Source organism: Ovis aries, chromosome 23, assembly GCF_016772045.2.
Source record: "Ovis aries strain OAR_USU_Benz2616 breed Rambouillet chromosome 23, ARS-UI_Ramb_v3.0, whole genome shotgun sequence".
Classification (NCBI taxonomy): Eukaryota; Metazoa; Chordata; class Mammalia; order Artiodactyla; family Bovidae; genus Ovis; species Ovis aries.
Genome location: NC_056076.1, coordinates 53,102,494 through 53,126,870, shown reverse-complemented (window position 1 = coordinate 53,126,870; position 24,377 = coordinate 53,102,494). Strand labels below are relative to the sequence as shown.

The 24,377-nt window shown below is 38.1% G+C and overlaps 1 protein-coding gene across 2 annotated transcripts in view; it reads right to left on the bottom strand.

Annotated features, from left to right (window-relative positions):
* The window catches only part of DCC (DCC netrin 1 receptor), a 1,280,644-nt gene that overhangs the window by 230,484 nt on the left and 1,025,783 nt on the right, over positions 1-24,377 (bottom strand). For both annotated transcript variants that reach the window (XM_042239663.2, XM_042239664.2), the window contains exon 14: positions 15,858-15,968. In XM_042239663.2, the coding sequence (XP_042095597.1) occupies positions 15,858-15,968 (111 nt within the window). The remainder of the gene's footprint in view (positions 1-15,857; positions 15,969-24,377) is intronic.

Below are 24,377 nucleotides of genomic sequence, written 5' to 3'. Positions count from 1 at the left end.
CACAGATTTTCACTAATGAGTAATGTTCACATATAGCAATGGCAACCCATTCCAGTACTCTTGCCTGGAAAATCCCATGGGCAGAGGAGACTGGTAGGCTGCAGTCCATGGCATTGCTAAGAGTCAGAATGACTGAGCGACTTCACTTTTAGTTTTCACTTTCATGCATTGGAGAAGGAAATGGCAACCCACTCCAGTGTTCTTGCCTGGAGAATCCCAGGGACGAGGGAGCCTGGTGGGCTGCAGTCTATGGGGGTCACATCGAGTCGGACATGAATGAAGTGACATAGCAGCAGCAGGGAAATTTACCAGGCTAATGCCAGTGACATTTCAACAATTAATGTGTATTTTCAATTGGTCAGTCATAGTTTTATGTACTGGGAATAGAGTTTTGGGGAACATAAGGCCAAAAACATTAAGAATAAAAAAAGAGACCATGAGGTCTTAGAAAGCTAGGATACAGGATAAAACTGAATTTTATATATGACACACCAAGGAAGGTATCCATGGAAGAATCTAAGGAGAATGATCTGAGTCAGTCAAGTAAACCTCAGTATGGAAAGCTTTACAGACAGAAAGAATAACTGCTACAAAACCTCCAGAATAAGAGTGAGCTTAGTACCTGAAGAAACTGAAGGTCATTGCGCTTAACCATAGAAGTTAAATGAAGAAGATGAAGAAGCAGCCACCCAGTGAGAATATCAATGGTGCAGCTGCTATGGAAAACAATATGGCAGTCCTTCAAGATGTTACAAGTAAAATTACCATATGATCTAACAGTTCTACTCCTGGGTACATTCTTGAAGGAATTGAAGCAGAGATTCAAAAAAGATAATTATACCCTATGTTCAAAATGACCCAGACTTGCCTGTGAGTGTCCAGGAGTCTCCAGCAGAGGCATGGGTCGGCGGCGGCCTGCTGCAGGGCTGGGGGCACTGAGTGTAGCAGTACACGCATGGGATCTTTTGAAGAAGGTCACTGTTATCTTCATTACCTCCACCACAGTTTGGCCCAAGGTAAATTGTAGGGAGGGAACACAGCCCCACCCATCAAGAGAACATTGGATTAAAGAATTACTGAGCATGGCCCTGCCCATCAGAACAAGACCCAGTTTCCCTCTCAGTCAGTCTCTCCCATCAGGAAGCTTCCATAAGCCTCTTATACTTCCCCATCAGAGGGCAGACAAACTGAAAACCACAATCACAGAAAACTAACCAATCTAATCACATGGACCACAGCTTTGTCTAACTCAACGAAACTATGAGCCACGCCATGTAGGGCCACCCAAGATGGATGGGTCTTGGTGGAGAGTTCTGACAAAATGTGGTCCACTGGAGAAGGGAATGGCAAACCACTTCAGTATTCTTGCCTTGAGAACTTAATGAATGGTATAAAAGGCAAAAAGATAGGACACTGAAAGATGAACTCCCCAGGTGGGTACATACTGAATATGTACTAGAGGTCAGTAGGAAAAAATAACTCCAGAAAGAAAGAAGAGATGGAGCCAAAGCAAAAACAACACCCAGTTGTGGATGTGACTGGTCATGGAAGCAATCCAATGCTATAAATAGCAATATTGCACATGAATCTGGAATGTTAGTTCCATGAATCAAGGTAAATTGAAAGTGGTCAAACAGGAGATGGCAAGAGCGAACATTGACATTTTAGGATTAAGCAAACAAAAAAGGACTGGAATGGGTGAATTTAACTCATATGACCATTATATCTACTACTGTGGGCAAGAATCCCTTAGAAGAAATGGAGTAGCTATCATGGTCAACAAAAGAGTCTGAAATGCAGTACTTGGATGCAATCTCAAAAACGACAAAATGATCTCTGTTCATTTCCAAGGCAAACTGTTCAATATCATGGTAATCCAAGTCTATGCCATGACCAGTAATGCTAAAGAAGCTGAAGTTGAACGGTTCTATGAAGACCTACAAGACTTTCTAGAACTAACACCCCCAAAAGATGTTCTTTTCATTATAGGGGACTGGAATGCAAAAGTAGGAAGTCAAGAAATACCTGGAGTAACAGGTAAATTTGGCCTTGGAATACGGAATGAAGCAGGGCAAAGGCTAATAGAGTTTTGCCAAGAGAACGCACTGGTCATAGCTAACACCCTCTTCCAACAACACAAGGTAAGATTCTACACATGGACATCACCAGATGGTCAACACTGAAATCAGATTGATTATATTCTTTGCAGCCCAAGACAGAGAAGCTCTATATAGTCACAAAAACAAGACCAGCAGCTGACTGTGGCTCAGATCATGAACTCCTTATTGCCAAATTCAGACTTAAATTGAAGAAAGTAAGGAAAACAACTAGACCATTCAGGTATGACCTAAATCAAATCCCTTATGATTATACAGTGGAAGTGAAAAATAGATTTAAGGGACTAGATCTGATAGATAGAGTGCCTGACGAACTATGGACTGAGGTTCGTGACATTGTATAGGAGACAGGGATCAAGACCATCCCCATGGAAAAGAAATGCAAAAAAGCAAAATGGCTGTCTGGGGAGGCCTTACAAATAGCTGTGAAAAGAAGAGAGGCGAAAAGCAAAGGAGAAAAGGAAAGATATAAGCATCTGAATGCAGAGTTCCAAAGAAGAGCAAGGAGAGATAAGAAAGCCTTCCTCAGTGATCAGTGCAAAGAAATAGAGGAAAACAACAGAATGGGAAAGACTAGAGATCTCTTCAAGAACATTAGAGATACCAAGGGAACATTTCATGCAAAGATGGGCTTGATAAAGGACAGAAATGGTATGGACCTAACAGAAGCAGAAGATATTAAGAAGAGGTGGCAAGAATACACAGAAGAACTGTATAAAAAAGATCTTCATGAACCAGATAATTATGATGTGTGTGTGATCACTCACCTAGAGCCAGACATCCTGGAATGTGAAGTCAAGTGGACCTTAGGAAGCATCACTATGAACAAAGCTAGTGGAGGTGATGGAATTCCAGTTGAGCTATTTCAAATCCTGAAAGATGATGATGTGAAAGTGCTGCACTCAATATGCCAGCAAATTTGGAAAACTCACCAGTGGCCACAGGACTGGAAAAGGTCAGTTTTCACTCCTATCCCAAAAAAATGCAATGCCAAAGAATGCTCAAACTACCGCACAATTGCACTCATCTAACACTCTAATAAAGTAATGCTCAAAATTCTCCAAGCCAGGCTTCAGAAATACGTGAACCGTGAACTTCCTGATGTTCAAGCTGGTTTTAGAAAAGGCAGAGGAACCAGAGATCAAATTGCCAACATCCACTGGATCATGGAAAAAGCAAGAGAGTTCCAGAAAAACATCTATTTCTGCTTTATTATGCTAAAACCTTTGACTGTGTGGATCACAATAAACTGTGGAAAATTCTGAAAGAGACTGGAATACCAGACCACCTGACCTGCCTCTTGAGAAACCTATATGCAGGTCAGGAAGCAACAGTTAGAACGGGACATGGAACAACAGACTGGTTCCAAATAGGAAAAGGAGTACATCAAGGCTGTATATTTTCACCCTGTTTATTTACCTTATATGCAGAGTACATCATGAGATATGCTGGGCTGGAAGAAGTACAAGCTGAATCAAGATTGCCGGGAGAAATATCAATAACCTCAGATATGCAGATGAGATACTTAAAGTTGTCAAATTAGTAAAATACAAAGTAGAATGGTGATTGCAAGGAGCTGGGCAAGAGAGAAGAGTAATGAAGCATTGTTTTTCAAGATCAAAAGTGGTTTGGAAAAGCGTGATAGTGATGTTATACAACAGTGTGTCTATACGTAATGCCAGTGAACTGTACACTTAAAAATGGTGAATGATATTTAATGTGTATTTTAAAACCATTTTTTTCAATTAAAAAAAATTAGCAGACCCTAGAAGTATGTTTACATTTGTCACTTTCCAGGTGGTGCTAGAGGTAAAGAACCCGCCTGCCAATGGAGGAGATGCAAGAGATGAGGGTTCAAAACCTGGGTTGGGAATATCCTCTGGAGAAGGGCATGGCAACCCGCTCCAGTATTCTTGGTTGAAGAACCCCATGGACAGAGAAGCCTAGTGGCCTATAGTCCATAGAGTCACAAAGAATTAGACCCGACTGAAGCGACTTAGCATGGATGACCATGGTGGAGATGAAGTGTAAGTATTTGGATATTTGAGAGGCAGAGTCAACAGGGCTGTGTAAGGAAGAGGTTCCATGATAACTCACAGATCTTTAGCTTGGGCCACTGGTGAAGGATATAATGAACTGAGGAAAACCAGAAATTCTTTGGTCATGTTAAATGCAAGGTGCCTATTAGTCACGTGCATAGACACCAGGCAAATAGGGTACATAAGTCTGAGGTTTTGGAGAAAGACTGTGGAGAAATTTATATCGAGAGATGAGAAGCCACCAGTATTTAAAATAAACCTGCATGAAGACAGTGTGAACATGTGTGTAAACAAATAAAATACAAATAAGATGATTCCAAACAAATAAGACAATGTGAAGCAAATATCATTAAGTCTTCCCACACCACACTGGAAGACCAGGTTCTTTACAATGGCCTAAAGGGTCACGTGTGACCCACCCCTTCGTGCCCTTAGTTTTCTGTCCTCGTCTCCTACCGCTTTCCCCCTTGCTCACCTCGCCCCAGCCATTTACTCCGCGTGGGACACTGACTTTTCCCCAGACGTGACAGACATACTCTGGGCGCAGGGCACTGCACTTGGTATACCTCTGGGAAGCTCTCCCTCAGATATGCCTTCCTCCCTGCCCCTCTTCAGGTTTTGCTATCTAATTTCCAACTTCAGACTTCTTTGGCTACCATATTTTAAAACTGCAATCTTTACCTAAACTCTTCATCTCCTAATAATCTCATTTTTTCCCCCATAGGGTTTACGGTCACTTACTACGCTACCTATTTCATTTTTCTTTGTTTCATCTCTTTCCATAAATTCTCTACGATGCCAATAATTAGAATAGTTCCTGGCACAAAGTGCTCAAAAATATAGAAACAAAGTCTACGTTTCCTATGAGGTTCAATACAATTATCATTATGTATAACTCATTACATATAAAATCACCACAATTTTATATAACTCTATATGAAAACTTTTAAGAAAAACATTTTTAAATTTTTGATGTTGAAACAACACAAAAGTACAGTTATTAATGTCATTTTGTCTTGGTGACCAGCAAGATTTGTCTCCTCTGGCTCCTGAAAATGAAAATGGTTGCTGCTGTGTACCGGGTTCTACAGACATGGCGTTGCCAAGTTGTTGGGACTTTGACATATCTGTTCTCTATTTAGTATGCTGCATATTATGGGTCATTTTGTTAGAGTTTAGCTCCAGTCCTTAACAGCCTATATATACATATATATATATAATGATTATTTTTTTTAACAGAGAATTAGAGAAAGCCAATGACATACCCACACTCTCTCTTTCCAGTTCTGATACATGCTAATGTTTCATTTCTATTGGCAGTGCTTGTTCTCAGCAATGGATATCATCTTCCTTGTCACTCACTTCTACAAACTGTGAATGTTGCTTGTTTATTGCAGTGGACAATCACTTCCAATCATCATTTAACTCTACCATAGGGAATTAAACGATATGTATTAGGATGTTTAGAGCAATAGTCTGATAATCTTTGGATGGTAAGGCCTGTGTTGCTCTGTGGTGTATATTTTCCACCTGCAATACTACATATTTACTGCTTCTATAACAAAAGTATGTTCCAATGTTACAGTGGCTTTCTAAATTTGCCCATAAAGATCCATCAAGATTTGTTTAAATAGTATAAATGTATGTTATATAAAAGCCATATCTTTATAACTATTATGTATTTCTTTATAATTTACATATTTTTATAAGTTAACCTTTTTATCGAGGAGTAACTCTCTGTCCCAAAAGATATATTTGGCTTTTAGAAAACTACCAAAGATAAATCTATATTTATCTTCTGTTAGAATGATTAGCATTTTTACTCCATCCCTTTATTCTAATTCTTTCACATCTTAATATTTTATATTTGCTGATTATAAATATCATATATCTTGATGTTTTAAAATCTCAGTTAATAATCTATCCTTTAACTGGTAAGCTTAATCCATTTATGTTTATTGTTATTACTATATGAAGATTTATGTTATTTTACTATACACTTTTAATTTCCTATTTATTGGTAACAAGCAATTAGTTTTCTTCATGATTTTGTTTGAATAGGCTAAAGCACTCTCCTCCACCATTATTTTTTCTCCTCTACTGAATAAGAAATTATACATTCTATATCCTTAAACTTGTCATTTTTCAATTTTGAAAGGATATGAAACTTGAAATATAGAATTAATGATATCTTTACTTTTCATAAGCACATTTAAAAAAATTTCTAAACTGTTTAATCTCCATGATCTCCTATCCTTTACCACCTCATTTTTGTCAACTTTTTGTTAACTTTTCAAACTATTAAAATTTTTGTTTTATAAAGTCATGATTTGTTCAGATATGCCCATATATTACATTATTTTGCTAATACTTTCTCTAATCACACTTCTAATGATTTTCTTTTTATCTTTTTTTTAAAAGTATGGGCCTTTACAAAAAAAGACAGTGGTGATAAACTCTTTCTTTTTATGTGAAGGGTGTTTATGTTTCTCCTTTCCTTGTATAATTATTCAGTTGGCTATACAATTTGGGGATGATGGAAATTTTTTGTCAGCACTTTGCAGATATTTCATTGCTTCTTGGTTTAATTGTTACTATTGGGAATTCTTCAACAATATAATTATACTTCCTAGATAAGCAATCTCTCTTTGGGGCACTTTAAGTTCTTCTTTTTGTCTTTATCTCTGTACTGTTCAATATATCTAAGGTAAAGCATTATTCCTGAGTCTGATAATCCATGTATTTAATCAATTCTGGAAAATTCTCACTTCTTGTCTTTTGAAAAATAACTTCTCCATTCTTTATTTTCTTTGGGGATTATGATTGATGCATGCTAAATTTTCTTATTTCATGTTTAATGTCTTTAGAATTTTCTCTCTTTTATCTATCACCATGTGTTAATTTTGTTTTCACCTATGTTTACTATATTATTTAACACATCCAGTAACATTTCATTTCAATGACTATATACTTGTCATGTTTAAAGCTTTTATTTTTTTCTAATCATTTCAATAAATTATTTCTCAAATCTGGATTGGCCTTTTGAATTTTTTGGAAAGAACCTTGTTTACATGCTTTGATTGCTTAAGTGTTGTATATTTGAGATTTGAAGTTTCATGCCTAGAATATTGGTAGTTATCAATATAAACTTATTTGCCCACTTCATATGTGTATGCATGAATATGTATATGTGTTGTCACGCCTCCTGTCATTCGGATCTTCCTGTTTCCTTCTTCTAAGAACTCTTTTGGAGAAGGAAATGGCAACCCACTTCAGTATTCTTGCCTGAAAAATCCCATGAACAGAGGAGCCTGGCAGGCTCCAGTCCATGGGGTCGCACAGTTGGACACAACTGAAGCGACTTAGCTTGCATGCATACAAAAACACCCAACCACAGTGGGTCCACCTAGAGAATTCAGGGACATGGAGAGTTCCTGGCCGGGGCTGGGGTTGGGGGGCACGTTATGCAGCCTACCACAACTCTTCCATGTATTCTCCTCTTCTTTCTTCCTTGTTTCTTTCCTTTTTCTACTCTTGATTTAATTTCTTGAAATTAGCCAAAAACTTATTTTTCTCATTTCTCATTCTTCTGCCTGGAGATGCTCCACCTTTCAGAGTCTATTTTTTGAATGCATATGATACTTCCTGGGTAATCCCATCATCTTAGAGTTTATGATTATTCTTAAAATAAACTTTAATGTGTTCTTCCTCAATGCCATGTGCCCAGGGAGTATCACCCCTATAATGCAGATTCCAAAAGATGGAAGTTCTATTGTGGCTCATTTTGCAAATGAAGTGAATCTGCAGTAATCCCACTTTACCATTACCTAAAAGACGCTTGCTCCTTGGGAGTAAAGTTATGACCAACCTAGATAGCATATTAAAAAGCAGAGATATTACTTTGCCAACAAAGATCCGTCTAGTCAAGGCTATGGTTTTTCCAGAGGTCACGTATGGATGTGAGAGTTGGACTGTGAAGAAAGCTGAGCACCAAAGAATTGATGCTTTTGTCCTGTGGTGTTGGAGAAGACTCTTGAGAGTCCCTTGGACTGCAAGGAGATCCAAGCAGTCCATCCTAAAGGAGACCAGTCCTGGGTGTTCACTGGAAGGACTGATGCTGAGGCTGAAATTCCAATACTTTGGCCACCTCATGCGAAGAATTGACTCATTGGAAAAGACTCTGATGCTGGGAGGGATTGGGGGCAGGAGGAGAAGGGGCCAACAGAGGATTAGATGGCTGGATGGCATCACCGACTCGATGCACATGAGTTTGGGTGAACTCTAGGAGTTGGTGATGGACAGGGAGGCCTGGTGTGCTGCGATTCTTGGGGTCACAGAGAGTCGGACATGACTGAGCAACTGAACTGAACTGATCAGGCTAATAGGGCTAATTATCTATTTCCTGGGGGTGGGAAATTGGAGCCTGTTCTTAGATTCAGAGGTTTTGCTTATATCACTGTTGCAATTTCAGGATTCTCTGCATTGGTAATTTTTGCTAGCCAAGCTCCTCCATTTTATGGTAGGGTTTAATTTATATCATTATTGATTTATATAACAATTTCTACCTGTTCACTTTAATTTTTTTTTTAAGCCGCACAAATGGATACCCATGCTGTTTCCTGGAGAATGCCTTGCTGAACTTAATCAAAAATTCCTTCATATCCTATGCAAGACATTTACATAAGAGCTTTGGGGAATTCTAATGATTTTGTTTTTTTAAGCTGAAATTTTGAGATGCAAAATAAATATTTAAAACTTCCCAGCTGTTAGTAATAGCAAACATGCTTTCAGGGAACCCTGAACAAACAGTGAGGTTTGGCTCTATAATTACTTTAACAAAACATCTTAATTAAAAGGGTAATCCGTAAGGAACTGGAGTATTTCTCCAAATTACTGCTTTTTTAAAAAAATTTAAGCATATTATTTTAATACCCAGATTATATTGAATAATCATTACACAGTTTACACACATTCTTAATTGTATGATATCAAAGTCATTTCTAAATTTGAATATCATAAATAATGCCTCACTAAATATATTTTGCCCAGTGCTTCCCACCCCACCACCCTTCCATCACCCTCAGATAATTTCCTTATGTAAGAATCCAGGAAGCAGAATTTGCTTATGTCGCTTAACATATTAATATTGGTCTTCACACGGCTTAAGCCAAACAGAGAAGGCAAGAGAAACTGCAGAAGTCATAGGAAGAGAGGGAATGGCTTTCATTGCTTTCAGCTGTCTATATGCATCACTGCTTCTGTTGAACTGACCTGCAAGGCTTAAAGTTATCACCCTAATGAATAAATCACACCTTGAATTCACAAGGAGACTGGAAAGCAAGGAGAGGCAGCTATCCAATAACATGCACTTAGAAGGTCCAGCGCTAGGCCTCCCTCCCAGCGCAGATTTCTCTGGTTACAGCAAAGAATGCCTCTTATTTCAAGTGGTTTTCACAAAGATTGCTTGCTCCTTATCCAAAAGCTTAACAGAAATCAAAGCCATTCTATATGGAAATCTGACTTCAGAAAGCTTAGCCTTGAAAACTCTGATAAAAGTCATCTTAATCTCAATTTATAAATTAAACATTTACTTGAATAAGTTAAAATCTCAGGTGAATATTTAAAGAAAACCCCCCTAGCTTAAATATATGTAAATGTTTATTCTATAGATTCTATACAGATTCCATATTCTATGCTATTTCTATATTTTCAGATAGAGAGAAAGCCATCAAGCTGCATATTCTTTTGGGGCTACTAGCAACCACTTTCGGAGAAGGCAATGGCAACCACTCCAGTACTCTTGCCTGGAAAATCCCATGGATGGAGGAGCCTGGTAGGCTGCAGTCCATGGGGTCGCTGGGAGTCGGATACGACTGAGCAACTTCACTTTCACTTTTCACTTTCATGCATTGGAGAAGGAAATGGCAACCCACTCCAGTGTTCTTGCCTGGAGAATCCCGGGAATGGTGGAGCCTGATGGGCTGCCATCTATGGGGTCGCACAGAGTCGGACACAACTGAAGCGACTTAGCAGCAGCAGCAGCAGCAACCACTTTTGGAGAAGGCAATGGCAACCACTCCAGTACTCTTGCCTGGAAAATCCCATGGATGGAGGAGCCTGGCAGGCTGCAGTCCATGGGGTAACTAAGAGTCGGGCACAACTGAGCGACTTCACTTTGACTTTTCACTTTCATGCATTGGAGAAGGAAATGACAACCCACTCCAGTGTTCTTGCCTGGAGAATCCCAGGGATGGGGGAGCCTGATGGGCTGCCGTCTATGGGGTCACACAGAGTCGGACATGACTGAAGCAACTTAGCAGCAGCAGTAGCAGCAGCGACCACTTCTGAGCTTGTCCATTTATCCAAATTTAATTCTTATCCAAGGTTACAGTTTTTAATATTTGAATGATACAGTCAAATGAAGAAAAACCAGAGGAAGGAAGAGCAATCAGATTGAGTTTCAGGGAGTAGCTCAGTGAAAAGAGATCATGGGTCAAGAAGTTGAGAAAGCCTTAGGATCAAATGTTTGGTTTTTTCATGCAGCAAGTGAAAACAGTGCTTTACAAAGCAAGTGAAACTCATCTGCCCCAAACTTCTACAGTTAAATGCTCTGACTATTAGTTTCCACTCTGTTTTAAAGGCTAATGATCTCAAGGAGTAGAGAACAGGTGCATGCATACTCAGTCACTCTGTTGTGTCCAACTCTTTGCAACCTAATGGACTGTAGCTTACCAGACTCCTCTTCCATGGAATTGTCCAGGCAAGCATAACTGGAGTGGTTTGCTATTTCCTTATCCAGGGGATCTTCCCAGTCCAGGGACTGAACCCACATCTCCCCCATTGCAGGTGGATTCTTTACCACTGCTCCACCTGGGAAACCCTAATTATCTCAAATCATAAACTATAACAGCATTATGTACAAGAAGTATGGACTCCACTAGCTTTCTTCTATTAATTTGTATTTACATTTTATCAGATTTCTAATGCTCATGGCCAGTTCTTATGGTCCACGATAACTGTTTAAACAATTTTAATCCAAAGGTCTAAACAATTTTAACCCAATGAAGACATGAAAGAATGAATGAAGAGGCAACAGATGAAATGTGTTGAAATGTGTTCGGATAATTGGTTGGTAAAGGAGTAGGAGTAAGGATGAATTCTGAACTAATAATGATAGATGTGCTTTTTCTTAAGCCATACTTTTTGAAGAATGTTTACTATTCTGTCCTACACACCCTTTCCTATAATCCTAGCTGCCAGTCTCCTTTCCCTGAAGTTTCTAGTTTAAGTACTACTTGTTCTTATGAAGCCTGCTCGATCACTGCAGCCATTGTTAATGCCTCAAGAGAGTTATTCCCGTTTTTCACATTTGTACTGCCCATTACTCAGCACATCATAGGTACTGAATCAGTACTCAAATAAGGAGAAACTTAGGGAGAAATGCTGCATGCAGAAGAGAGATAACTATTAAGCTAAAAACATGGTACAGTCAAACACCCAAAGAAATAGCATTTATTAAGACTCTCTGCATAGAGGTCCTTGATCAGCATAGATGTACGAAATCAGCTTCCCTCGTAGTGCAGTGGTTTAGAATTCACCCTGCAATGCAGGGGACATCAGTTTGATCCTTGGCCCAGGAAGATCCCACATGCTGCAGGGCCACATGCTGCAGGGCCACTAAGCCCAGGTGCCACAACTACTGAGCCCACGCGATGCAGCTGCTGAAGCCTGTGTCCTCCAGAGCCTGTGCTGTTCAACAAGAGAGGCCACTGCAATGAGAAGCCTGCTCACCGCAGCTAGAGAAAGCCCTCACAGAGCAATGAAGACCCAGCACAGCCAAAGATGAAATTAAATAAATAAAAATAAATTAAAAAAAATTTTTTTAAAGAGATGTATGAGATGGAGTCTACTTAGATCCAAGGGATATGAAAAGAATGTGGTTAAGTGGGAGTTTTGTGCCATCCCAGGAGTTGCGATTTTATGTTTGGTTCTTCTTACAATGTGAGTCATTCAGAGTAAGGAGTAGGAGCAAGTAAGTCAGAGGAGCATCCCATTCATCCCAGGTATTTTATGAGAACTTCAGCACCTCCACTTTGTTTATTTTCACTCCTTCCAGTAAGAGACATAGTCCCTTAAGTTTGGGTAAATTATATGACCTCATAGAATCTTTGGCCTTGAATCACTATTTTTATCATCACTATTTTATCAGTTCTACAGGATTCATGGACACTTAGCTTTGATAAACCGGAAAGGACATTGGCTCACCCAACCTGGTCTTGAGTATCAGCTCCACAGTTGCCAGCAGAGTGAGATCCAGTGAGCTTAATTTTCTTAGCTTAACTTGCTCTTTAAATATTGAGAACTCATGTACACCCATGGTGGATTCATGACAATGTATGACAAAACCAATACAGTATTGTAAAGTAAAATAAAAAAAATAAATTTAAAAAAGCAAAAAAAATAAAAAATAAAGATAACAACATATACTACAATGGAGAGAAGAGAGTATAAAACACAATATATAAAGGTTAAAAGTAATTTCTCAAGTGAACTAGAGAACTGAAGTATTCCTATAACACATTCTAGCCATCCTTGTATTTTTCACATGAGACCAATCATGTTCTCGTGACTTTGGGCCCAGCTCTCCTGACCTCCTTGTCATACTTCAGACACCAACGGGGCTCCAGTCTCTGGATGTCTACTCTTGCTGTTCCTTCTGCACCAGGGGCTCTTGTCTGAACTATTCGCATAGCTGTCTCCCTCACTTTCTCAAGATCTGTGCTCACATTTTTGCCTAATCTGAGAGATCTTCACAAATCCCTACATATAAGAGTATTCCCTCATCATTTGCTATACCTTCTGCCATACTTCCTTTTTTACACATCATTTGTCACTACCATTTCTACCTTGATAAAATTTATACTCTTTGAGAGTAGTGACTTTGTTTCTTATTTTGCCCCTAGAACCTAAAATAATGCCTGGTATAGAAAAACTTTCAAGAAGAAATATATGTTGAATTAAGGAACACATGATTTAAACTTCCCTAATCCATTACCGAAGGGTATACATTCTGCAAAGTGTGACTTGATGTAGCTCCATGACTCCTTGATTTATCTAAGACAAGTTAAATAATATTTATTTTCTAAGGCTAAAGGTACTTTATTGTAAGATAGTCCTGAATTGGCCCACATATCTGTTCAGTTACTCAGCCATGTCCGCCTCTTTGCAACCCCATGAACTGCAGCACGCCAGGCCTCACTGTCCATCACCAACTCCTGGAGCTTGCTCAAACTCAAGTCTATCAAGTCGGTGATGCCATCCAACTATCTCATCCTGTGTCGTCCCCTTTTTCTCCCACCTTCAATCTTTCCCAGCATCAGGGTTTACTTCTAATACACTTTTTGGGTTTTAAACAGGGTATTCTCTTCAAAATGCAAACATAACTGTCAGTAGTTTTAAAAAAATTCTTTCATGGCTTGCTTAGGATACAGCAGGTTATAGCTTTAATGATACTCAGGATAAAGTTCAAATTCTTATTTTGGTCTTGCCAAACGTAGAATCTGCCTTTCTGGCAAAAGTAATTGTGTGCCATCTCTGTGTTTCAGCTTTGATGGTCTTTATTTCAGACCCTAAGAGCAGTCTAGTCAAGGCTATGGTTTTTCCTGTGGTCATGTATGGATGTGAGAGTTGGACTGTGAAGAAGGCTGAGTGCCGAAGAATTGATGCTTTTGAACTGTGGTGTTGGAGAAGACTCTTGAGAGTCCCTTGGACTGCAAGGAGATCCAACCAGTCCATTCTGAAGGAGATCAGCCCTGGGATTTCTTTGGAGGGAATGATGCTGAAGCTGAAACTCACTACTTTGGCCACCTCATGTGAAGAGTTGACTCACTGGAAAAGACTCTGATGCTGGAAGGGATTGGGGGCAGGAGGAGAAGGGGATGACAGAGGATGAGATGGCTGGATGGCATCACTGACTCGATGGATGTGAGTCTGAGTGAACTCTGGCAGTTGGTGATGGACAGGGAGGCCTGGCGTGCTGCGATTCATGGGGTCACAAAGAGTCAGACATGACTGAGTGACTGAACTGAACTGAACTGAATAGTAGTACTATGACCTATGTTGACTTCAAACTTGCATTTAGTTTGCCTTCTCCTCAGTTTTTAATGTATGCTTTGCAGTGATAATTCTTATTGATGCTTCAGGTCTCAATTTTAAATACAAATCTTCTCTATATCCGTCTGTTTGTCCATCTATCATTCTATTTAGCCATCCATCCTAAGTTGAACTATAGGATACTGCCAATATTCAACCAGATTCGTACTATAACAATGATTATTCCCTATGACTTCATTTAGAAAGTTTGTCTTTCTAAGCTACACAAGGAAAATAATCATATCTTTCTTATTTATTATTATATCCTCAGAGCTCAGTACAATGCCTGATGTTAGGAAAACTTTCTGTAAATATTCTTTGAATTAATGTGCTATTACATAGCAGTGATTGTCAATATTGTGGAAATAGTATTTGTTGGTTGTTTTACTGCCAGGATAATCATGTTGTAAAACCAAGACTGTGACTATATTAAAACAATTGAATGGCAGTGAGTTATTTAGACAGGGAAGACAGGAAAGATCAAGGAGGAAGAAAATTCAAAGAAGGAGCCTAAGGAAGAGCAAGGGAGAACAGATCTGAGAAATGGTGATGGAGAGGAGAGGGGGGGAGAGAGAAAAATGAGAGGAACAGAGAGAGACAGAGAATTGTCAGTTCCCAGTAACTTGAATATTTTCAGGTCTGTCACTGAAGAAGTACGTGGAATCCGTTTTCAATTAGTTAGGTAGCCATCATATTTTCAGTACACATGTGTTTATTCTTTTAGCTACTTTTTTCTTGGTCCCAGTTTGGATCACCTAGTTTTAAGTCTACTGATTTTAACTTCCTTCTTTTTCAAGTATCTTTCATTTTTTATAAATTTCTACTTCATGTATCTGTACTTCTCCAAAGTATATTTCTACTTTATTATTTATATTTTTGTTTATTCTATTATTTATTTTTCCATTGCTTCCATTACCCTATTCTCTTGAATTTTATTCTCATATTTAGTCATGATGCTTTTTATTTTAAGAAGTACTTCTCATCTGATAATTTTGAAGATTTTGTTATATTGAATGCACTGATATGTAATTTTATATGAACCTCAATATTTCATCCACAACTATTTCAGATAACTGTCAATTAAGAAAATAGGGCAGACTATCCTTTATGTAAAAAAAGTGCCAAACATTAACAATCATATCATAAGCTAGTCAAAAATACATATTGCTGTTTGCAGAAGTATCATAAAAGAGCCAGAGAAGCTATGTAAAATAATCATATTTTATGCTTATTATCAGAAATTGCAGGCATTCCTCTGAAGAACATGGTTAAGATCAATTACTTCAAATAAAACAAATAGAAAAAAGGTCATTTCAAATTTTTTGAAAAAAGTGATCTGCTACGAAGACTATAATTAATTTATATTTATATGGCATGGCTGAAGACTATTCATTCAGGGTTTTTTGATTTGTCTTGTTTTGCATCTAAAGATACAGGAAGAAGAAACATCCTTAATGTGGAATTTCATCAATTTTTTTGGAGGTATTCTTTGAAGCTGAAGTGAGAAGAAGACAGATATCAGAGTGGCAGTGATGGGGAAAGGTCTTACCATCAAGATCGTTCTCTGGCGTCTCTGCTGTGAACCAGTTGGAAGGTGGCCCAGTGCCATTGACTGTCATGGCTGACACCTGGAAACTGTACTGACTTCCTTTCTCCAGTCCTGTGAAAGAATTTTCCACAGAAGGGAAAACAAAGTTACTGAATAACAAGTATTTTTCATGGGTTTTAAAAGTTTTAGCAAAATTTCAACAATAATAAACATGCTTTACATTTTCTGTGATTGTTGTGGTAATTACTGTTATTTTGGCCCAAAGGGTTGGAAGATTCCAGCAAGAAATCAAATTATTTTTCATCTATTCTCATTTATTTTTCCCAGTTTACAAAAATGTATCCTTGAAAATAGCCTCAGGGCAGATGCAGAATATAAAATACGAACGATGAAGAAATAATCAAAAATAGCAAGGATCATTTTCCCTCACAGTCCAGAAGAGGCTTGCCTATAAATCAAGGACAGTCAATCTAAAACTTTATGCTCCATCATTCATTCAAGGTCAGTGATTCCTTTGGGCAAAGAAAGGGAACTCCAAAGCCACTGTACTTCAGCTGAAAATACTAGGTTTTCATCTCTCGAAAACATCTCAAGGCATATTTGTTTTGCATTAGGTTCCATACTATCGCATGAAGAAAATCTATCTCTGTGATAACTTGGACACGGATTGCAGTACTCAGTGATGGCCTCTGAGCTGATTTTCCAGTACACAGAGCGTACAGGTAATAAGAGAAGCCCTGTGCATCATGACTGAGTGTGATATGTATAAATTTTTAATGTGAATATCTTTCCTTTTATCTGAGTTTCAACATAGCTCATCAACATGACACATTATTATAAAACAAATAATGCCTGTCATAAGACCATATGACTTTTCGGAGACACGGAGGACTGCAGTGTACACCAATAAGTTCTTAAACCTTAAGGAGTTGAACAGCACTGATAACAATTAAAATATCATCTCTCTTTTTTCCTGATTAATTTGAAATGGCACAAGCATTTGGAGCTAAGGAAAAATCATAAATAAAATAGCCTCTTAGAGAAATAATGCTTCTATTAAGTACAAAATTATGTATTTGTATATTTTTGTACAGAAGGATAAATAATTCTTGGTACTGAGAAGAATTCTAACTTGCTACTACTAATAGATGGCTTTTAAACCATGGTCAGAATGAATTTGTTACAGTTGAAGGCAGTCATCTTCAATAACTAGGACTTTTAGAGAAGACAGTTTGATAAACTCACCCACATGTAATACTGGCCACTTAGGATACTTCTAATTTTATGAAACAAATTGGAAGGCATGGGTTGAGAACAGTGTTGGTACTGTTGTTTCTCTTACTAGGAGTGCTTTAATTGTACATCCATAGAGTCACTACGATGCCTGACTCGTGGAAGGCACAAACAGAACACAACTGTTGAAAGATCCACTAAAGCAAGCCGACTCTTTGCGACCCTGTGGACTGTAGCCCACCAGGCTCCTCCATCCATGGGATTCTCCAGGCAAGAATACTGGAAATGGCATTGCCATTTCCTTCTCCAGAGGAAAGCAAGCCTTAGCACTAAGGAAATACTAGGTTATAATACAATACCCAACACCATCAGCAAGGTGGTGAATGGATGCTTTTAAACATAAAAGCTTCTTTAGGTAGGCTTGTGCTCACCCTGACCTGTCCCTTAACTAGCATGGCATCAATCTGATATTTGTTAACATTTTGCACCCTTTCGTGGGTACTGCTGTTGATTCCTGAGGCAGAAGGATTACAGAGCTCTCTGGGAAAGCAGAAAGCTGATAGGAAGAGAATTTTGGGAAGAAATGTTTACCTAATCATTGAAGCTCATGATTTTCATGGTTGTCTCACCTGAAACAGTTTAATTTCATCAAGAATATACTCTTTTGTATTAAGAAGAAATTTGACTTCATTTTTCTTTGAAATGGATGGACAATTAGGTCAACACTATCTCCAATGACTGATGTGGAATACCATCTTTGATGGTCAGTTTTATATGTAAACTGGAGTAAGGCTAAAGTCCCCTCAACCAAACATTTATTGTTGCTGGAAAGGTATTTTTGTAGATATGACTAAAGTCCATACTCCATTGATTTTATATAAGGGATATTATCTTAGATAATTTGGTCAGCCAGATTTAATCAGGTGAAGGATCTTAAGAACAGACTGCTGCTGCTGCTGCTGCTAAGTCGCTTCAGTCGTGTCCAACTCTGTGCGACCCCATAGACGGCAGCCTGAGGATTCCCTAAAAAAAAAAATTTCACCTGTAGGGAGCAGCTTCAGCTTGAGAGTTCCAGCTGCCTCTCCTGATGGCCTGCTCTGTCAATTTTGGAATTGTCCAGCCAACCATCATGATCAATTAAGTCAATTCTTTGCAACAAATCTCTTAGTATATATCTCCACTGATTCTGTTTCTCTGGTCAACATACCTTGACTAACACACCAACTTCTTACATGCAATATTTTGACACAGAAATGGAAATCTTTCTGAATGCCCTATACTCTGTCCCATTCATTTGACTTTATAACAAGTGATGTGTAGCATGCAGACTTTACTGATTTTAATAGAACTTAACTAAAACCTCTCACTATAAAGCAGATACACAAATTTCTCTTTATAATTTTGCCAAAATTCAAGTTACATATGTTGAGTTTAGGCTCTGTCAGTATCATTAACTCGGTTTTGAGTAAAATGAAAGCTGACTAAGAGCCTGAATAATAATTTAAAGTAACTATTAAAAGGCAGAGACCATCCATTGTTTCCCCAGTGGAGCCTCACCTGGCACCCCCCACCCCACCCAGCTACTTATCAGAATATATTTTCTAACCAAACACAGTAAAGTAGCTTTTCATATCTTTCTATGATATCAGTAGTAAAGTTTTAACCCTCTGTACAGAGTAGTACCCAGATGATCCTAAAAATCCTGCCAACTTTTCTTATAATACTATATTTTAGCTTAACTTTTAAAAATTTTGCATTTTCTCCTAGAATTTTGCTGTGGAATCTCACTAATAACACCTAGAAATTCTAGTATAAGAAAACATTTAAAGATATATACAACATTCCATTATTAAAAGAGATTGTAATGCTTAGTGAAACAGCCCATCTAATGCTGTTCATCCAACTAAGTGATCCTTTAAATAAAGCAGGTATATTTCTGGAATAAGAAATTCACCAAGGGAGGGAATCCACTCCAACAGTTTTACTGGTTAAAGAAAATTATTCTTTAGATTACACTGAATCTGCTTTACTGTGGTATTACCTACAGATAAATTTGAGTTTTACACAGTGGGGTTAAAACGAAGTTAAATTCCACTTTCAAGATATCTTTACCCAAGTCTTCTGATCCTAAATTCAGTGCCTTCAGTACCAGATCTGTATCAGCAGAATTAAACCTGTGACTCTCTTCTAGATTAGGTAAGTGAAGTGCGCAGCGATAAGCAAAACCAGAAATGTTTGCTTTTCAGAGTCAGTCTGGACAGTCCCCTGAATTCCAGCCTGCAAATGTTCCTGCTTCTTTGTTTGAGGGGTACTTGGCCACACAAGTTTTAGAAGGGCTATATGTATGCATGTTAGTTGCTCAGTTGTGTCTGACTCTTTGAGATCAGACTGTAGCTCGCCAGGCTCTTCTGTCCATGGAATTCTCCAGGCAAGAATACTGGAGTGGGTTTCCATTTCCTTCTGCAGGAGATCTTCCCAATACAGGGAATGAACCTGGGTCTCTTTTAATCTCACTTTCTCATATATAGTTATTAGGTAATAATACCTGCACTTCTATCTCAGAGTATTCTTTTGAGAATCAAATGGCAAAACTGCTTTCACAAATAATTTATAAAATTAGACACTTGATAGACATAAAGATACCTAATATTTGCAAATTATTTTCTCACTTGAAACACTCCATTGATGGATGGATAGATGGATTCATTCATTCATTCATTCATTCACTGGAGATGGGATAGAAGGAAACCAATCTGTAAGAAAAAGCTATTTTCTATGTATATTTCTTGAAGTTGTTATCTGAGATGTGTTTTCAGAGTTGGACTAATGAAAGTATTAACTAGGATTTTAAACCTAAATATGTAGGGAAGTTTTGACTTAATCTCTTCTAAAGTTACTCAATTCCTTTAGCTGCTAAGATAATTTTCAATTTTTATTATTCAATATATATCTCTTTCCATCTCTGAGTTATTTCACTGTTCCTTTACACACTCACACAAACGCATAGTCATTGCCTATGGTCAATAATATATTACCGATAGTTTAAGAGTTAAGAATACAGGTGTTCAGTTTAGGCAGTATTAGATTCAAATTTTTGCTTTGCCACCTACAAACTGCATGACCTAAAAAACTTGCTAGCCATCTTTCTTTGCCTAAGATTTCTCATCAATAAAATGGAGTCTATGAATAAAATATTATTACAAAGGTTACATTTTAAAACAGACAAAGCTTTATTTTCTTATCATGGACATTTTTTTAGCTATACTGAGGTATACTTAATATACCAATTGCTGTGCATAGTTAATGTATACATTTTAATGAATTTAGACCTAAGCATAAACTGTGATACCACCACTACAAATAAGGTAATAAACCTATGTATCACTTCCAAAAGACCCCTTCTTTCCCTTTGCTCTTTTTTTAATGGTAAGAACATTTGGCATGAGACACCTTCTAAACAAGTTTTTAAGTGCACAACACAGTATTGTTAACTATGGTGCTATGTTGTACAGATCTCTGAAACTCATTTGTATCGCGAAACCTTACTTTTATACCTGTTGAACGACTCTCCATTTTCCCCTCCCCCTCTCCCCAAGGCAACCACCATTCTATTCTGTTTCCATGACTTTGACTATTTTAGATACCTCATATATGTGGAATCATGTGGTATTTACCCTTCTGGGACCGACATTTCACTTAGTGTCGCATCTCCAGTTCATCCATTTTGTTGCAAAAGGCAGGGTATTTTTTCTTTTCTGTGATAAAGCTGAATAATATTCCATTGTCTGTACATACCACAGTTTCTTTGCTCATTTGTCAGCGGAAATTTGGGTTGTGTGAATACTGTTGCAATGAATATGAGAGGGCACTTATGTCTTTGAGATCCTGACTTCAGTTCTTCTGGATATGTACTCAGAAGTGGGATTAGTGGTTCACTGCAGATTTGTTTTTAATTGTTTTGCGGAACCTTCATCTTATTTTCAGCAAAGGAGCAGTTGTCAAATTTGCTATTGCTGTTATGACTTATAACATTATAAATGTTAAAATTGTTTTTAATATCAATGGTCATTTACAGATTCATACAACAGCCAGATGCACTCACAATAAAGTGAGCTAAAGATGATAACACTGGATAGTTGAAGGAGCACATAGCTACGAATCAGAGCATCTGTTATCTAGCTGGAATCTATACCTTTAGCTAATGGTGGATCTTAGCAGTGTCACTCTTCAAGCCTCCATTACCTCTTCAATGAAATAAGGGCTCTGGGCAAGATGAACTGTGTGTTTTCTGTCCTGTTCGTCAGGGACCTAGAGTTTAGTCTCAGTCTCTATAGATCTAGCCCATGTCTCTTGAATCTCCTGCACTGGCAGGCTGATTCTTCACCACTAGCACTGCCTAGGAAGCCCCATCTAGGTAAGCAAGCCTTTTCCATGGGAGGACTGGGGCTGTGTAGCAGTCTGCTCCGTGTGTAGTGCCCTGGGGGTGGTGGTCTGTTAAGAACTATATTTTCCAATTTTTATGGTCTCTTGGAATTCAAGCCCCATTACCTGCCAAGGCCAAGTAGTCAAGGCGTGTGCATACCTGTGTGGATTGTGCATACCGACTGACTTTAGCGAGGTAGCAGGGAAGTAAAAAAAAAAACAACAACAACAAAAAAAAAAACTTGCTTTCTTGTTTCAGGAAGGCATTAAGGAACATGACTTACTGCATGTGCCCATGGGCTTCTGCAGCGGAACATAGGAGTGCCTTGACCTGGGATGGGTGTGTGTGTGTGTGTGTGTGTGTGTGCGTGCGCATGCACACGCATGTACACAGCTTCCTAGCTGCTTCTAAGTATGTGTGCACTGCTAAGCCGCTACAGTCTTTTCTGACTCTTTGAGACCCTATGGACTGTAGCCCGCCAGACTCCTCTGTCATGGGATTCTCCAGGCAAGAATACCAGGGTGGGTTGCAATGGCCTCCTCCAGGGGATCTTCCCGACCCAGGGACTGGACCCAAGTCTCTTTCGTCTCCTGCTTTAGCAGGCAGGTTCTTTACTAGCGCCACCTGGGAAGCCCTGCCTCTAAGTATAACTTTATTCTAGAAGAATGATATAGGTAGCAAGGCTTTTCTCAGTTGTAAAAAAAGATATTGCTCAAAGTAGATTGTCTTCTGCTTGTTTCTATCTCCAATAATAAATGCCTTCAAACTCTGAATTCCTCAGTTCTATTTCTACTTTCTTAGAATTTACGGTCAAGAGATGACATATTATTCAAAGAATATAATTTCTCTTTATCTCCCTAATGTTAACCTTGTTGCAAAATTGCTGTGCTATTGTTTCAATTTTTCAGTCCACAAAATACCAACGCATGTTTACCATGATGTTTATTCTTATATTGGACATTAAGCATGAGAAAACTGTTATATTCAATTCCAAATAACCTTCTCTGAAGAGTACTCAAAAATGAAAACCAGGACTTTAAAATTTAGTTGACTTGGGTTCCCACAATAAAATTGATAGCAGTGATTTAAAATCCTTGTTATAACTCTGAATTACTTTGTTACTGCAGATGTCCCATTATCCTAGTAAAAGGCACACACAACAAAAAACACCTGTCTAACAAACAGAACATGGTAAAAACCAATATTTGAGTCTCTACCCCTGAATATTTATATCATCCAAAGGAAGCACTTGGGCATTTTCAATTTTTTAACAGCCAAATCAATCTATTCATGTATTTTAAAGGTACTGAAAACATGGGGGCAAATTCTGTACATTTTAAAGTGCTGAAGATTTATATAGAAAATCAATTACTTCCTCTTACTACACAGTGCATAAGTGACAAAATATATCCTGGGGACAAGTCAAAACCACAGCCAATCTACCAGTGTGGAGTACTTCCTGATTCCCTGATGCTGTGTAGCATTAAAGACATTCCCACAATTTCTAGAAATGCAACATAAGCCAGGTCTGAGGCCAGGACACAGAACAGAGGAGAGGAAGATGGAGGCTTTGCAAAACTTGTTTTTAACGCTTAAAGAATACAAGGCTAGCCTCTGGGTCTTTCTATTCTTCATCTCAAATTAAAAATGAAGACCATGTAACTTTTTTGCAATAAATATCAAGCACAGTTATAAAGATAACTGTTCAGATGATGTCTGCATCCTCAAATTCATTTTATAACAATTAAAATGAAGAAGGAACATTTTGAATAAAAGTTGCAAGTTTGGAGTCCAAATTCCTATGGATCTATAAAGATGGGAAGGGGCATTTTAATAACAAGCTAATGAATTCATCCTGTTGCTTTGCTTTTGACTGGGATGATATTAACCTAGAGTGAAGACGGGTTATCCTATGCTGATGAGAAGTGCTAATTGCCACACAGATTTTAGATGAGTAAAGATGTAGGACTGAAATATTTTTGGATAAATATTTACTAGAGGATACAATTCAAAATGATTGTCCTTGAGAGGAAAAGTAATAACAAGAGTCTATAATCAGTAAAATACTGTATGCTTGGAACATTCAAATATAGCTTTTCCTGGAAGCGTGGTCTTAACAGATGTATTAAAGCTCTTGAGACGGAATCATCCTGGATTACTACAGAGTCAATATCCAATGAAGATATCCTTATAAGAAGGGAGGATATACAGACACACAGAGGGAGTGATGCAAAGACAGAGGCAGATTTCTGAGAGATGTATCTCCAAGCTGAGGAATGTCCAGGGCTACCAGCACCCACCAGAGGTTAGGAGACAAACATGAGGCAGATGTTCCCACAGAGCTTCCAGAAGGAATGCCCTCTACAGAAACCTTGATTTTGGATTTCTGGTTTCTCCTGAACTGAAAAAGAAAATTATGTTGTTTCCAGCCACCACATTTGTGGTAATTTGTTATGACCCCCTAGGACGAATATAGCATCTTTGATAAGAAAAAGTCTAATTCTTGCTATTCTATACAGTGATCTTCTTAAATGATTTTACTTTTTGTTGAGAGAAAACTCTAAACGTTTGTATATTTAGAGATTCAGAAGCTTGGCTTGACAATACTGAGCTGAATGTGTTAAATCCCATTTGACAAAAAGAAAAAACCATAAACACTAAACAATTCATATCAGTAAGGTCTTTTGGACACATGGTTACTATTCTTCATTTATTTTCTTGACTAGCCCCTTTTTAGCTGTTCAATGGGCAGTTAGTCAGTGGTATGAAATCTTCAACCTTAGTAACCAAGTGTTATGACATTAGAGTCTTGATATTTTATTTGCTTTTCATTTTACATACATGGTTAAAAATACATATTTCAT